This window comes from Equus przewalskii, chromosome 31 (genome assembly GCF_037783145.1).
Source record: "Equus przewalskii isolate Varuska chromosome 31, EquPr2, whole genome shotgun sequence".
NCBI classification, from domain to species: domain Eukaryota; kingdom Metazoa; phylum Chordata; class Mammalia; order Perissodactyla; family Equidae; genus Equus; species Equus przewalskii.
Window position 1 is genome coordinate 27874948 of NC_091861.1, and position 15080 is coordinate 27890027.

At 41.8% G+C, this 15080-nt stretch overlaps 1 protein-coding gene across 3 annotated transcripts in view; it reads right to left on the reverse strand.

The window, feature by feature from the left end:
* The window catches only part of KIF14 (kinesin family member 14), a 52825-nt gene that overhangs the window by 15391 nt on the left and 22354 nt on the right, over positions 1–15080 (reverse strand). For all 3 annotated transcript variants that reach the window (XM_070602021.1, XM_070602019.1, XM_070602020.1), the window contains 8 exons: positions 11789–11891; positions 10809–10969; positions 8873–9020; positions 8236–8388; positions 6715–6841; positions 4526–4619; positions 3868–4000; positions 2761–2861 (listed from right to left, as the gene is read on the reverse strand). In XM_070602021.1, the coding sequence (XP_070458122.1) occupies positions 2761–2861; positions 3868–4000; positions 4526–4619; positions 6715–6841; positions 8236–8388; positions 8873–9020; positions 10809–10969; positions 11789–11891 (1020 nt within the window). The remainder of the gene's footprint in view (positions 1–2760; positions 2862–3867; positions 4001–4525; positions 4620–6714; positions 6842–8235; positions 8389–8872; positions 9021–10808; positions 10970–11788; positions 11892–15080) is intronic.

A 15080-nucleotide genomic window follows, 5' to 3' on the forward strand; every position in this document is an offset into this window, starting at 1 on the left:
CAGTTCCACCCCATGGCGCCCAGGTCCACCCCATCCCCTTCCACCCATGGCGCCCAGTTCCACCCCATAGCGCCCAGGTCCACCCCATCCTGTTCCACCCCATGGCGCCCAGGTCCACCCCAGGACTGCTGAGCTCATTCTGGTGCCAGAGCCCAGCTCTCCTTCGAAGGCCTCGAGGTAAATCCCTGAAGACACATGTTTGTTTATTGGTGTCGGATCAGAAATCACATACTCTCTGTGGGCCAAGATTCAATCCTCTTCGATACACACTGAGCACTCAGTACAAGAGCTGCACCTGCTGAACACCCACCCACCAGAGTAGGACTTTACACAATCGTCTCTACTCCTCCTAACTCTGCAACGTCATCATCGTCATCAGTCCCACGTTACAGTTCAGCGGCCACAGTAGAAGGAGTAGGAGAAGCAGCCGCGTTTTATACAGGACCTCTTAGGTCTCCATTCTATAAATGAGAAAACTAAAGCCTAAAGACACAAGGGCATTTGCCCACAGGCACCCTGAGCACAGAGCAGAGCTCAGACTCTAATCGGCTCTGTGACTTTTTACTCGACATCACTGCAGGGGATAGAGATGGTGTCCCTACACTCAAGGAGCTCAGCGTCCATGTAAAGGACATGCTTTGTATCTCTCCCAGCTTGAAATCCGCAGCTGTCGTGTAGAGCCTGTGACGTTTCAGCTAGTTCACACGGTAGCACAGCAGTTAGAAGGTAGTCAATAAAGCAAAAGCCACCAGGGGAAGGGTCACTATGAAGTAGACCATCTCCTTGAGGAGATTTTATAAATGACTTTAAAATAAGTGTGACCCACCACAAGAAAGGCCTAAGAAGGTTGGAAACCCCAACGGACTCGGACCTGAGCTGAAGGCAATGAAGTGCAAAAACTTACTTAACCAGAAGGATGCTGCCCTTTCATATATAACAGAGAGGCAATAGGGCAGAGCAGGCAAGAAAACCGGGATCTTTGGAGTCACTCAAACCTGGATTTTGAAGTGGGTACCTGAGGGTCACTGTCAATATTCAACAAGAACAGGATTACCCTTTGACCTTGTTCCCAGCACAGATACAGATCAAAAGAAGTTAACCTTGTTAATTTGCTGTTTTCTTGTTTAACATGAGGGGTGACTCAAGGGTCACAAGCATTTATGAGCTTCTTTTGCAGAAGAAAAAGAATGCCTTCAAGGAAGTTACATCACCAGACAACCAGCCCCCACCTGCCCTTGACGCCCAGAAGTCAGATTGCCCAAGGGCTTATCTGGAATGAAAGAAACAAGGATTCCCCTTTGGTTTCTCTGAAGCTCCTCCTGCAAGCCCCTTCACTCTGTAAAGACCCCCTGCTTTCTTCTTTCTCAAGGCAGGTTTGAGAGCGCCTATCCTCCTGCCTTCTGTTCTGGCCAATACGAATAAACCTTTCTCCGTCTCCAAGCACCATGTCTCAGTGACGAGCTTATTGTGCATTGGGCACAGAACTTGAGACTAAGAGGTTCAGCACCAATTTGAGCACCAGCTCTTCCTCCTGTCAGCTCTGGGACTTTGGACAAGTTACTAACCTCTTTAAATCCTCAGTTACTTCTGCTGTAAAACGGTGGTGATGGCAGCACCAACTTCTTAGTTTTGTGGTAAGTACTAAATGAGATAATGCTCAGCATGCATTTAATATATGTTCTTGGGAGTGATGGTGCTTCTGTTGGATGAATGCCACTGACCTTTACACCCTGAAAATTCCCAAGTCCCTCCTTCCAAGTTTTAGACCCAAATATACACATGGATGTCCCCTGGCAACTTCAAACTCACCGTGTTCAAAAACAAACTCATCTTACCCTCCACCTCAGGGAACACCATTTTCCTCCAGTCAGTCACCCAAGTTAAACCAGGATTCATCCTTGAGCCCTTCATCGCTCTCAACCCCCAACCAGCCACCAAGTCCCATTGATTCTGCCTCCCGAATACACATAAACCTGATTCTCCCATCCAGTCCTTCTGCTCGGCCTTAGTTCACATCTTTATCAGCTGCTCCTGCCTCTAGTTTCCTCCATCCCTGGTCCTTGAGGACAGGGAGCATTCTTTATTCATCTTTGTATCCTCAGGACACGGTAGACAGCAGTCTTGTTTAAAAACCAAACTGAGAAGCATTCATTTAAAAAGAACTATTTGTTTAACAACCAAACTAATGGACTAACTGAATTCTAAGATGAAAGCCTTTCTATTATGTCCTTTGCCTCTCCACAGTCTGAGCATCTGGAGTCTAAGCAGAACTAACGTTTCCTTGAAAAGCATCTGTTCACTGTGGAAGTCTTTCATGTCTTTAGTTAACAAGCAGCATTTGTCACATATAGAAGTGCTCTATCCCCATGATTTATTCTTCCATGGTGCTCATACTAACAAGACTGCATTTAAAACTCTATAACTTACAATAAAGCATCACAGAATATGCCAAGTTCTCAAGAAAGGGTAATTTAAAAGTAATAAACATTGTTCATTTTTATAGGAAATTAGATTAATGCTATTCTAAGTTGCTTTTAACACTTACATGGTGAAATACTGGATATTTTCATTCCTTTTCTAACTGATAAACAATTTAAAGTCCTAAGTGCTGTAATTTGATCAGTAACATATTATTTCTCTTACATTACAGGGTTCTCTTTACAGACATATGCACCGCAAAAATAAATAGCTCTTTTAAAATAAGGAAATGATATATATGTATACCCAGAACAAGAAAACCAGTAACAAAAATGTCTTTACCTCCTTCTAGAAAATGAAGAAACTGGCGCATCTGTAATGTCAGGCTCCCATTCATCTTCAGGATCACAAAAGACATCTTCACTCTTGTTACCAGGATTACTCTAAGGAAAATAAAATATATAGTTTCTAATAATTATGGGTTTAAAAATGCCTAGCAATTAAGAAAAAAGGTTTAAACACTTTGTTGGATTTACAACATAAAATGAGCAAAATCACAGGTTATCTGATAAAAGTCTGAAAAAAATCACATTCCTGATAAAATTTTTTAAAAATCACATGATGCTAGGAATTATATTGAAAGAGATCTACTAATAAAAGCAACAGAATCATTAAATATTTCAGAAATAATTAACTTGGGATTTAGAAAACAAAGTAAAAACAAAAAAGACAAAAATCCTCAGAAGAGAAATAAAAGAATAACCTGACAGCATTAAGATTCAATCAGTTCCTGGCTGAACATATTGATGATAATAATCTATATTTTAATTTAAATAAAGCAATATCAATTAAAGTTCTAGCAAAATACTATATAGAGCTTGATTCAGAAATAGCCTAATTACATGGGAAAAATAAGTAAAGAAGATTGCAACAAACAGCTGAAAGTAGGAAGCAGGGTAATGAGGTAACTCATGTACCAGATTTTAATGTGTGTGTCAAGGCAAGAATGATCAGAAGACCTCAGTACAGTGTTTTGGGGGGGTTCTAATTACACAATCGATCCACATTTATTGTAGAAAATTTGGAAACTATCAATACATATAAACACAAAGAAAAAACTTTAAACCACTCTCAAAGCACCCTCTAGAGAGAAACACTGCCAGTGAGGAAGGACTCCTCTCCGTCTTCTGGGTTTTCTGTTATGAACACACCTGGCCTGCCTGGAACTGACCCTCCCTGATCACGGAATAGGCATTCTTTCAATACAACTTTGTGTTCGATTTTTGCTGGGTCCGTGCCCAGGATCCGAACCTGCGCAAACTTAACCACTCGGCCACTGGGCCAGCCCCTACCTTTTCTTTTATTTGCCAAATTTTCTTTACTGGGAACATGTCACTTTTGCATTTTTTATTTCAAAAAGTTTATAGAAATTTTAACAATATGCCAAACCTCGTAAAGTTCTTTCATTGCCGCAAGCTTAGATTCAAACTTCTCCAGGCTCCAGAAAGTGGAGATGCCCAGTCGCAGGTTACGAACCCGAACAGAAGTGTCAGGACCACTTCCGTTATCTGCTATATCATGTCTGAAAGAGGCATGAAAGGAAAACGCTTATCCTAAAACACACACACCCATCTATACTCGGAGTTCTCTGCATTAGAGTACCTTCCATAAAAACTCAGCCCCCTGAGAGACTAATCTTTCCAAAGTTAGGCACTTTTACTACAGCAGTCATGTTAGTACATACTGTGTTAAAATAACTCCTTACATAAAAATGTTAAAAATAAAAAAATTCTAATATGATACATTCCTTTTAAAATGTAGGACACTGATAAATTTTCAACTCAAAAGAAAATCGGTAAATTCCTAAAACATCTAAAATTATTCTGCTTATAAAGCACACCAGGCTGTTAACTGCTGAAAGCCTTTCCACAGCAGGGGGAGCTCTCGGAGGGGTCTGAGAGGGCCCTGGGGCCCTGACGCCCGTGTGCTCTTAGACGGGCACTGTGGAATGGCGTGTCTCCAGAAAAAGAAAAAAGAAAGACATGAAGGCCAACTAGTTTAAAACAAAGAACTCCTTTACAATTAGGTCATTTAACTAATTACTCACCTGGCAAACACATAACACTTGTTCAGCTTGCTGCTGATGGCGTTGGCCTCCTGAATCAGCATCGAGAGTTTCATGGAGCGCCAGTTCAGCTGAACTAACAGAAAGCACACCGAGAAGATTCAAAATACACATGCGAGCCTAACGCAAATCACTAGGCAGAACACTTCCTAAAAAAAAATACTGATTTTATATGACCAATTGAACTACATATTATAGAAGGTGAAGGGGGTATTTGAGTAACTTGTCTTCAACTCTCAGTGGTGAAATAAAAATATCCTTCATGTGAAATGAGGCCTTTCCCCCGTGGGGGAAACTGAAGCTGAGATCGGGGGCGGGGGGCAGGATTTTCTAAGAGAGGAAAAGCCAAAGACAATGCTTTTCCTTCTAATACCTTTAAAGATTTTTTTTCTAACTTCTTGTTTTCCTAATTTCTAACTTATTTACAGTATTAGGTAAAGTACACTACAGCCTTACTTATATAGAACCGCAATCGTTTTCTACTTTGCCCAAAAATTTTAAAAAATATAGATAGATATCGAGACAGAGACAGAGATATATCAGGACATGAGAACAAAAAAGGAAAACAATTTAGTCCACAATTCCATGTTCCTAATTTAAATTTAAGATTTTATCATAAATATTTTCTATATTATTCAGTCAAACTCATAATCAGTATTCCACTAAAAACACGTTTTTGGAAGAACAAAATTCCTTATTAATACAGATTAAAAAAATCAAGTATTCATTGCAAGGCACTGTTTTAGGCCCTAAGAGGAATAAAAAGATGTATTAATACAATGTATTTATTTCTCTCCTGCAAGAGATACAAAAAGTATTAATTCTAAAGTCACTTAAAAATAGAAGTCATACAAAGTATACAACTACCAGGTATTCTTGCTAAAAATTTGAACCTGAACGATAGGACTCTAGAAATACCTAGCCCTGTACAGAGGATATAGGGGCAGGGGACCCTAGTAAGCAACACCACAGAGATGCCATCAGCAAAACCAGATCTGGGGAACTGTACAGGATAAATAACTGAATTCTTCAACAAAACTACACGAGGAAAAAGAGAGAGAAGAGAAGAGCCAATTTACAGATGAAGGGACTTAAAAGGCGTATCTACCGACACAACGTGTGGATCATGCTTGTATCCTGATTCAAACAAAACAAATATAAAAAATTTATGAAACAATCCAGGAAATTTGAATAGGGACCAGATAGTTGATGAATGTAAGAAATCATTACTAATACTTTTAAGTGTGATGATAATGTCGTAGTCATGCTTAAAAGAGCGACAGGGGAAGAGAGAAAAGAGTCTCTCTCTAGTTAGAGACACACCGCGACGTATCCACTGATTAAATGGCAGGATGTCTGGGATTTGCTCCAAATGGTTCAGGGAGACGGGCCGTTGGGGATAGCTGACACAAAACTGGAGAGGCGTTGGTAATTGTTGAAGTTGGATGATAAGTACATGAGGGGTTACTGTAGTAACCTGTCCACTTTTATAGCTTGTTTGAAATTGTCCATAATGAAAAAAACGTTTACATTGAAAACATGCTGTGTTATACAAAGAAGTATAGATATGTACAAAAAAAATAAGGTCCAAGTGAGAAAGAAAATGAAGTACTCATTGATTAAGCACAATCTGGACAATAATTCTTATAAAATAAGAATTAAGGATCAGGGGCCAGCCCCGTGGCCAAGTGGTTAAGTTCGAGCGCTCTGCTTTGGCAGCCCAGGGTTTCACAGGTTCGGATCCTGGGCACAGATATGGCACTGCTTATGAAGCCACGCTGAGGTGGTGACCCACAGAGCACAACCAGAAGGACCCACAACTAAAAATATGCAACTATGTACCGGGGCTTTGGGGAGGAAAAGGAAAAATAAAATCTTAAAAAAAAAAAAAAGAATTAAGGATCAGAATAAGATATCGTATTTTTAAAAACATGTTACATATTAAAATAATAGTTGGAATTTTAACTATTTGCTTTTATAACCAAATATTCTAAAAACTGAATATTCTAAAAACAATCATTCATACAAATTTATTCGGATCCAGAAAAGGCAGCAACATCTAGAATAAAACATTTTGAATACACAAAGGCAACTAACTCTAACATTTTAGTAATTACATGAAATAACACACACAACTTCAGAAAATGATGCTAAAATCATTATCTACTCACTTGTAAAAGTTTTATCCCTATTAGTCTGACTTTGTTGTAGAATCTGTACTTCTTTAGCAATTTTTTGCTTCTCCGTTTCTAAAGCTTCCAGAATTCTTGCATGGCGGATGCTGTGGTCTTCTAAGGCCTAATTAATATTCACACAGATCCATACATGAGAAAATGCGAAGAAAGAAGTTATAAATCAGACTGATAATGTAACACCCTGCCATTCAGTCTCATTTTACACATTTTATTAAGCATACACGTTTAACACGTTTTATTGAGCAGGAAAGGCTTTTAAAAAATGAATTATAAAACATCTTTCTAAAATGATTTTTCCTCCCACAACAAAATCATTAGGAGTTTTTGATGACATAGATTAATCTTTTTCTTCCAATTGAAAGGAAATATAAAAACCTTAACAAAAAAGAAAGAAAACTACTCCAACAAGCCCACACTCAAGAACATTTGTTGACTAAAGAAAAAAGCTAAATTTAAAAGACACAAAAAAACCTCATTTGACACAAATAAGCCTAAAATAGCCCACTAATAATCAGAGTGTAAGATTTAAGCAGTTCCACGTTTTTCTCCTAAAACTCCGAGCCAGTGCACAAGCCCTTCTGTCCTACAGCTGGCTAACACAGGCATTACCACCACGTTACAGTATCAGTACTCTGGGGTTACTAGGAGTATTTTCTTCCACCCCATCACAAACTTCGAAAAAAAAAAATTGCCATTTGAGAGCCAAACTGGCAGATATAAAGAAAGAAAGCAGAAATTACACAGCGGCTCAAACTTTGGTGTTCGCCAGAAGCCCCGCAGGGCCTGTTACAACAGATTCGGGCCCCGCCCGGGGGACTCTCACTCGGGAGCTCTGGAGTGGGGCCTAAGAACCTGCTTTCCGACAGGCGATGCTGACGGTCTCAGGACCACACTTTGAAAATCAGCAATCTGAAGAGAAAGAATGGCCGACAGGAAGGTGACTGGAGGTACTACATACTGACATTCCGGTGTTATGCTTCAGTCTTGTGAACTTGGTTAATGTGAGTTGGCCCTTGAAAGATGCCTCCACCTCAGCGAGATGACAAAAGCCAGTGCCCGAGCTCGTAAGTCAGGGAACAAATGCCCCCCGGGAGTCCTCCACAGCCTCTCCGGCCAGCGCCTGCCTCCTCTCTGCTCTCAAGGGTAAGCAGGGGAAGAGCTCGGCCTTTCCGCCCTCTATATAGCACGCCCCAGCACGGTTTCACTCTACATCATCTGGCACGACTGATCACAGGACAGTCGTGGATGAATAAAGAGAGAAAACTGGAATGGAACTAGCTGGAAATAACAGCTCTGTCCCTTTCAAACCCTGTGTGCTGCTGTGTGAGCAGATCTGTGAGCAGCTCCAGGATGGACGCTCCCAGGCAGGAAGAGCCCTTCTCGTCTGCACATCTGGGTTTGGCCATCTCCTATCAAGAGCCTATAAATTGTTAAAAAAAAAAAAAAAAAAGCTAGCTTTTCCTCAAAATAGCTCCAACTAGCTCTAATATGACTTACCTGTTTCGTAGCCAGAGTCTCCATCTCTAACCGCTTCCTGTTGACACATATCTCCTGCTCCAGCAGCTGCTTTGCCTTTTCTAACTCCTCAATTTTGTGATGAGCCTTTTGGTTAGTTATTTCCTGCATTTTCTTCCTTTCAGACTCTTCTTTCTTTAAAGAACAATAATATAAAATAATTAGGGCAAAAATGTAAAGGATTTTTTTTTCAAAAATGATACCAAGAAAAGTACAAAAGTCCCTTTCTTTAATCAGTGCACAAGAAATTGACCCTCTAATAATAGAAAGCCGCCCCCTGGTCTCCCCGCCTCACTCAGGTTGACGATCTAACTGAAAATGACTGTCGCCAGCCAAGCTCTGAGGGCAGTCTCCCCTAAGAGGGGTGTCTGGGGATGCAAGATGGCCCGGGAACCCTGGAGAGAGCCCGGCCCGCGTGGCTGGAGGACAGAATCGCCTCGTTCCTCTTCCAGCAGCCACGCATCTTCTACAACTGGCTTTCCAAGGCAAAAATCAAGCGGCCGAGACGCGCTGGGGCTTCCGCTCTACCGTGACCCTCCCCGTCCCCTGACCCATCCCGCAGCCAGCACGTCACGCAGGGGGCACCCGCAGAGGAAGGATAACCAATTCTGCCCGTTACCAATTCTGCCTCCAGCGCTCTTATTTTGCCTTCATATGTGGCTTTTTGAGAAGAAAGCTCTTGCTGAGCCATTTCTTTCGCGATCTGGATTCCTTGCATCATTTCTTCCTTGGCTTTCAACCGTGCGTCTTTTATTTCTGCCTCGAGTCTACAAAGCAGCAAAATATTTCCAGGGCACGTCGTCACAAATTCTTCAGTTACCACAACGGTTCTCAGTCATATTCAATGTTTTCCATTAAACAAGAATTTAAGTCTTAAAACTTAATTTCTGACATTCTGTCGATAGTGTTCTTAAATATTTATTAGCTGTAGAATTGTTTACACAAAGAAAATATAAAAGGATGACAATTTGCTTATTTCTGACTTGGTTACTATTGCAGGTGTCTGATATTAAGTAAATATGGTTTTCTAATGCTTAAGGGACATAAGTTATAAAAATATGATGTCATAGTGAGCATTGTGGTAAATATTATCATTAACACCATAGTAAACACAAAATAACGGTATTTTATGTTAAACTAACAATGGTTAGAGCAAAAACTGTATTTCACATATCCATATCTTTCAATTCATGTCTAGGTCATAGATTAGGAACCTACTGAAATGACTCTAGAAGCACGTGATACAAGAGCTGATAAAGCAGAGATTGCACCCTATGTTTTCAACCATTTATAATAATTTGGCATTTTGATAGGTCAAAACATTAAATGAGCTTTGTTACCTTTCATTATACAGGAGGAAAAGCATCAATAATTATAGAAAACTAGAAGCTTCTTTCTCCTTAATAAAATCAATGCTTTAGCAATTGCACTGTATAGAAATTTCCACTCCCAATTTTACTGAAAAGATAATGTCAAAAGAAAGAGGGCCAGTGGTCACCAGGGTCTGGGAGAAGGGAGGGGGGTTGGTGTTTTATGGGGACAGAGGTCTGCAGTTTGGGATGACGAACAAGTTCTGAGATGGACGGTGGTGATGTCCGCACAACAACGTGAATGTACGGAACATCACTGAACTATACACTTACAAATTGTTAAAATGCTGAATTTTATGCTATGTAGACTGCACCACAACTTAAAAAAAGAGAGCAAAAGCAAGTTCAACTTTTTGAAGGTGACAAAGCAAGATGAGTCCAGCCCACAGCAGTCACTGAACGCCTCCTCCTGCTTCCTCTCCGGCCACCAGGCCTGTGGACTCCCTCTCCTCGGCGCTTCTCTCCCCTGGGCCCCGGCACCCTCCCGACGGCAGGCGTCTCTGAGCCGTCTGCAGCTGCAGCCCTGCTCCCCCAGTCCGCCCTCCAGACCTGGCTCCCGGTGGGCTCGCTAACACTGAGACTCTGCTAACGTCTCTCTCACGGCTGCTTCGAATTCTTCGATTCCATGTCCTTTGAGTCCACACTCTCTAGCATTTTATTTATGCATACTTTACCATTTAGTTCACAAGGATACTGCTTAAATCAGAAATTCTAAAATATCACGTGAGCTAAAACCGAGCAAAAGAAGAAAAGAAAAACCAAGGTACACCTCCAGCCTTCCCGGCTAACTTCTGATATCTCTGGGGACTCCGTTCCAGGGGACGTCTTCTCATCCTCTGGAAACCTTTGCAGATCTGGGGTCGGGGCCAGGAGTCACTCCATAAGCTTCACAGTGTGGGACTCTGATTGACACTGTCACAACTGTCTATCTGTCAGTCCCAGGAGATGATGAATTCCTCCAGTGTAGGAGCTAAGTTTCAATTACTCTCTATTCCCAGCACCTAGTACACTGACAGATGCCCAGTATCTACCCAATGTTTGTTGAATGAATGAATGCACTAAGAGAAAAGATTACGTCACTAGAGGCCAGCACGGAGGGTGGACCACTGGAGCCTGGTGCAGTGGGATTAGCTCTGCAGGTCTAGACCCCACATGCTGTCTGTCTCACACAGCGAGGATACTTACTGTGCTCTCTGCGCCAGGAGCAGCTCATTTTTTGCAAATTCAAAGTCTTTTGGACCCTCGCTCGTAAGAGCATCTCTGCCGGATGGTCTTGGTCCTTTCTGGACTTCCACCGGATGGTTCAACCTAAAATAATGGTCTCCGCCAAGGATCACCCGATCACCCTATGGCACACACAAAAGTTGCCACTTGAGACGAGTGTGGACCAAACAATTGCATGGGACCAACCACCACATTCAATAATTCGATATAGTTTAGTATCACTAATGATAACCATAAACATCACAGCAACTAACACTTATTACATACTTTCCACCTGCCAAGAACTGTGGCAAACACGTGACACACACACCATCTCGTTCCTGTCTCACAGCTCAACGAGATACATATTACTAACCCGCTGTCAGGAAGGAGGAAACTAAAGAGCACGGAGCTTAACAAGGGCAATCAGAAGCATTCACCGAGCTCCTGATTTGCAGACATTCTTAAGAACTGCACACGAATTACTTCCTTGAATCCTTCCTCACCCCTGAGAGGCAGGACATACATGAAGTGACCACAGGTCTTTGCCTGCCACAGACGGCTTTACGCCGGCTCTCCTAACGCAATCATCAAAGTGCCCTGACATGGGTGCTGTACAACCGCCCTGGTTAATTAACTTTGCAAAGGTCATGCTGCAAATGGCAGGGTCAGGGCTTCAATCCTGTCTGGCCTGATCCAGAGCCCAGCTCTTCACTGGACACATCCGACGCCGTCAGTGGTCAGCTCCTCAGGTTCTGGCTCACGGTGACAGACCTTTTGTCTTTGCACAAAGGAAGGCAATGAATGAATGAACAGGAAAGAGGACTTTAGGAGTGGAAAAAGTCCTTAATCTAGTTCACGACCTTGTTTTACAGAGGAGAAAACCAGGACTCAAAACATTAATCATTAATGCCTTGCTCAAAGTCAAACAGTTTCTGACATTTTAGCACCAGCCAACTTACATGATGTAATACTGTGGGCTCCAAAATACGCTTTCCATTTACATACGTCTTCGCTTCCCCGACTGGGACGATAGTCACCGTCCCATCGAAACTCTTGATAGTACTGTCAAGACAGGAAGCACATTATCACAATGACAGGACAATGCAAAGCACAGACTAAAAAGTGAGAAAAAGGCAGTATGAGATCATCCTGCACGGGTTATTCCTCTGCTGTCAAGGTTCATATCAATTTGCGACAACAATAATTTAAAATTCTCTTATTTTCCTCCAACTAGAGTTTGAAGTTTGGTGAAAAAGCCTAGCCTCCCTAGCAATTCTATCCAGCAGTGGGGGGAAGAATTGTCACTGTATGTATTTTGATTAAACTACTTTGTAAAAAGCTAACCCTTCTCCCCAAAGATTTTTTTAAAAAATAGGAAAAATTCAAGGAAAAAAACATATTAAAATATTGACAACAGTTTCCTTATAAATGGAACAATTTTAGGTGTTTTTATTTTTTACTTTTCTAACTTTCTGGTTTGCACATGAGTTTTAATAATGGAACAAACAACAAACATTTTCCTCTGGTGAAAAGTAGAGAAACTCAGAAGAAAGAAGAGCCTGTGGATCACAGTGTACCCCCTTTAGTCATCGAATTAACTGACCCTGATGACGAGAGGATGATACTGTGGAAAATCAGCTCAAAATGCTACATATTCCTTTGAGTCTTTTTATTCAGAGAATAGGAAGAAACCCCAAAGTCCAATTCACGTTTGGATTAACTGGGTAGAAAGAAAGAAAACCACAGCAAAAGCTGAGTCCTAACCAAAACCACCGGCTGCTGACTGGGCTCCGGATCCACCACGAAAGAGTGACAGCTCACTGACAGCACCCCGAGAAGAGCACCTGGGAAGAGGAGCTCACCCTTGGGCAACGCGTCCCTGCCCCAGTCTCGCGTCTAAACCACGTCTACTGGCTCTGGTCCCTTCCCTCTCCCAGTCCTATCCGCTCTGCCATCCAATTCCTCGGCCTGGCATTCTGGCCCCGCAATCTGGCTTCAACCGCCGCCTCCCTTATCCAGCACGATTTCCCCATAAGCACCCACCTGAACTTGTCTTAGCATGGGCCTTCCTCCTTTGTCTGAGTCACCCCTTCAGCACAGGACGTCCTCTCCCTCATCTCCATCACCCTCCCAGCCCCAAGTGAAACGCCAGAGTTCCCTAAGCTTTTCTTTAGGGCTCCAGCTAGACGTGAACTCTTCCTTCTTGCTACTCGCAAGCACCAAGTCTGTGAGACCCATCGAACATTAATACACACTGACAGGTCCTGAAGCCCTTTCATTCACTGAGCCCCAAGGGCCGGTTCTGTCTCGGCAGTGAGGACAGACAGGAAACCAGCTCCCACAAAGTTCACGGTCTAGTGAAGAAGACAAACACTGAGGAGTGACTAAAGGGAGAAACGCCGAGCACCAGGCAATGGGGGCTTCCTCGTGCCCTGCTGGACTCTCAACAATTTGGGAGCACATTCTGTATCACTGCCCTAGTGTAAATCATATTGGATTTATTCGTTATGGAAAACAACTGAGGGGCCAGCCCGTGGTGCAGCGGTTAAGTTCTCACATTCCGCTTCGCCAGCCCAGGGTTCGCCGGTTCGGATCCCAGGTGCGGACATGGCACCACGTGTCAAGCCATGCTGTGGCAGGCATCCCACATATAAAGTAGAGGAAGATGGGCATGGATGTTAGCTCAGGGCCAGTCTTCCTCAGCAAAAAGAGGAGGACTGGCAGCAGTTAGCTCAGGGCTAATCTTCCTCAAAAACAAAATAACTAAATAAAAATAAATAAATAAATAAAATGTTGAAAGAAAAAAAAGAAAGAAAACAATTAATAATGAAGAGCCAAAGGAGCTGAAAAACATAGGCAATAGAAAGACTTATCAGAAACCTCAAGTAATTAAGTGGGTATCAGTGGGAAGAAACACTCCCATATTTTTGCAACGTTTTTATATGAACACTGCAGATCACAAAAGAAACAATCCACTATTTAATATATGGTACTGGTAGAAGTGGTTATTCACATAGAAAATAAATGAATTTACATCCCTACTTCACACCAAACAAAAAACTCCAGGCGACTTAAGGACTTAAATGTGAAAGCAAAACTTAAAAACACGCAGAAGAACATTTAGAACGTCTCTATGACCGCAATGTAGAAAGGATTTCTTAAACAAGACACAAACACTGACAACCTAAAGGAAAAGACTGATGCTGTGTACCAGAATAAAACCCAGAACTTCAATCCATCAAAAGGCACCATGAGAGAGTGAAAAGATGAGCCACACGCTGGAAAAAAGACATCTGCAACAGGCAAAACTCACAGAGGCTCGCAACCAGAGTACCCAGGATCACCTACAAACTACTAAGACAAAACAAACAAGCCAGCTGAAAAATGGACAGAAGACATTAACAGGCAAGTCACAGAAGTGAAAACTAAAATGGCCAATGAATAAATGAAAAGATGATTAGTCAAAGAAATGCAAAATGAAGCCACAATGAGATACCATTTCATGTCGACCTGAGTGGCATAAATTAAAATCTGTTGGTACTAAGTGTTGACAAGGATGCGCAGTAACAGGTACCCTCAGTGCCAGCGGCAGTAGAAACTGATAATCATTTTGGAAAACAATTTGAAATCACCAAGTAAAGTTGAATAGGCACATATCCTACAACCTAATATTTCAAGTACTCTTTGACATACAATTTAAGAGTGCTTCCCAAACTTTTAAGGTTATTATTACTGCAGCATAATTAGAAAATCATAACATTTATACAGCACACAGGGTAAAGAGAAAGGCTGCTCACAACCAGACATGACTATCTGGCAGGTCAGGCCTCCAAAGGTCCCTCCAGCTGCCCTGAGGACTCACATCTCAGTTTATCATCTGGGAAACTGACCCAGAGAAACTGTGCACATTTGCACATACAAGAATACTCAGAAATATCGTGGTAGCAAAAAATCAGAAACAACCCAAATGTCTATCAACAAAATAGACTGTAATAACATGAAAGATAGATAAATTCATACAATGGAATACAGCAATGAAAATGAAAGAGCATCAATATGGATAAATCTTGAAAACACAATGTGGAGACAAAAAACTTTACAGACACTATCATGCCAACAATGCGTACAGTATCATTCAATTCATATTAATGAAATTCACATCAAACAAACATTTAAATTTGTCAATCCAACCAAAGATCCTGCCATATAAGACAGAAGTTTAGTTTCATGCCTATGATTATAATTCCAAGA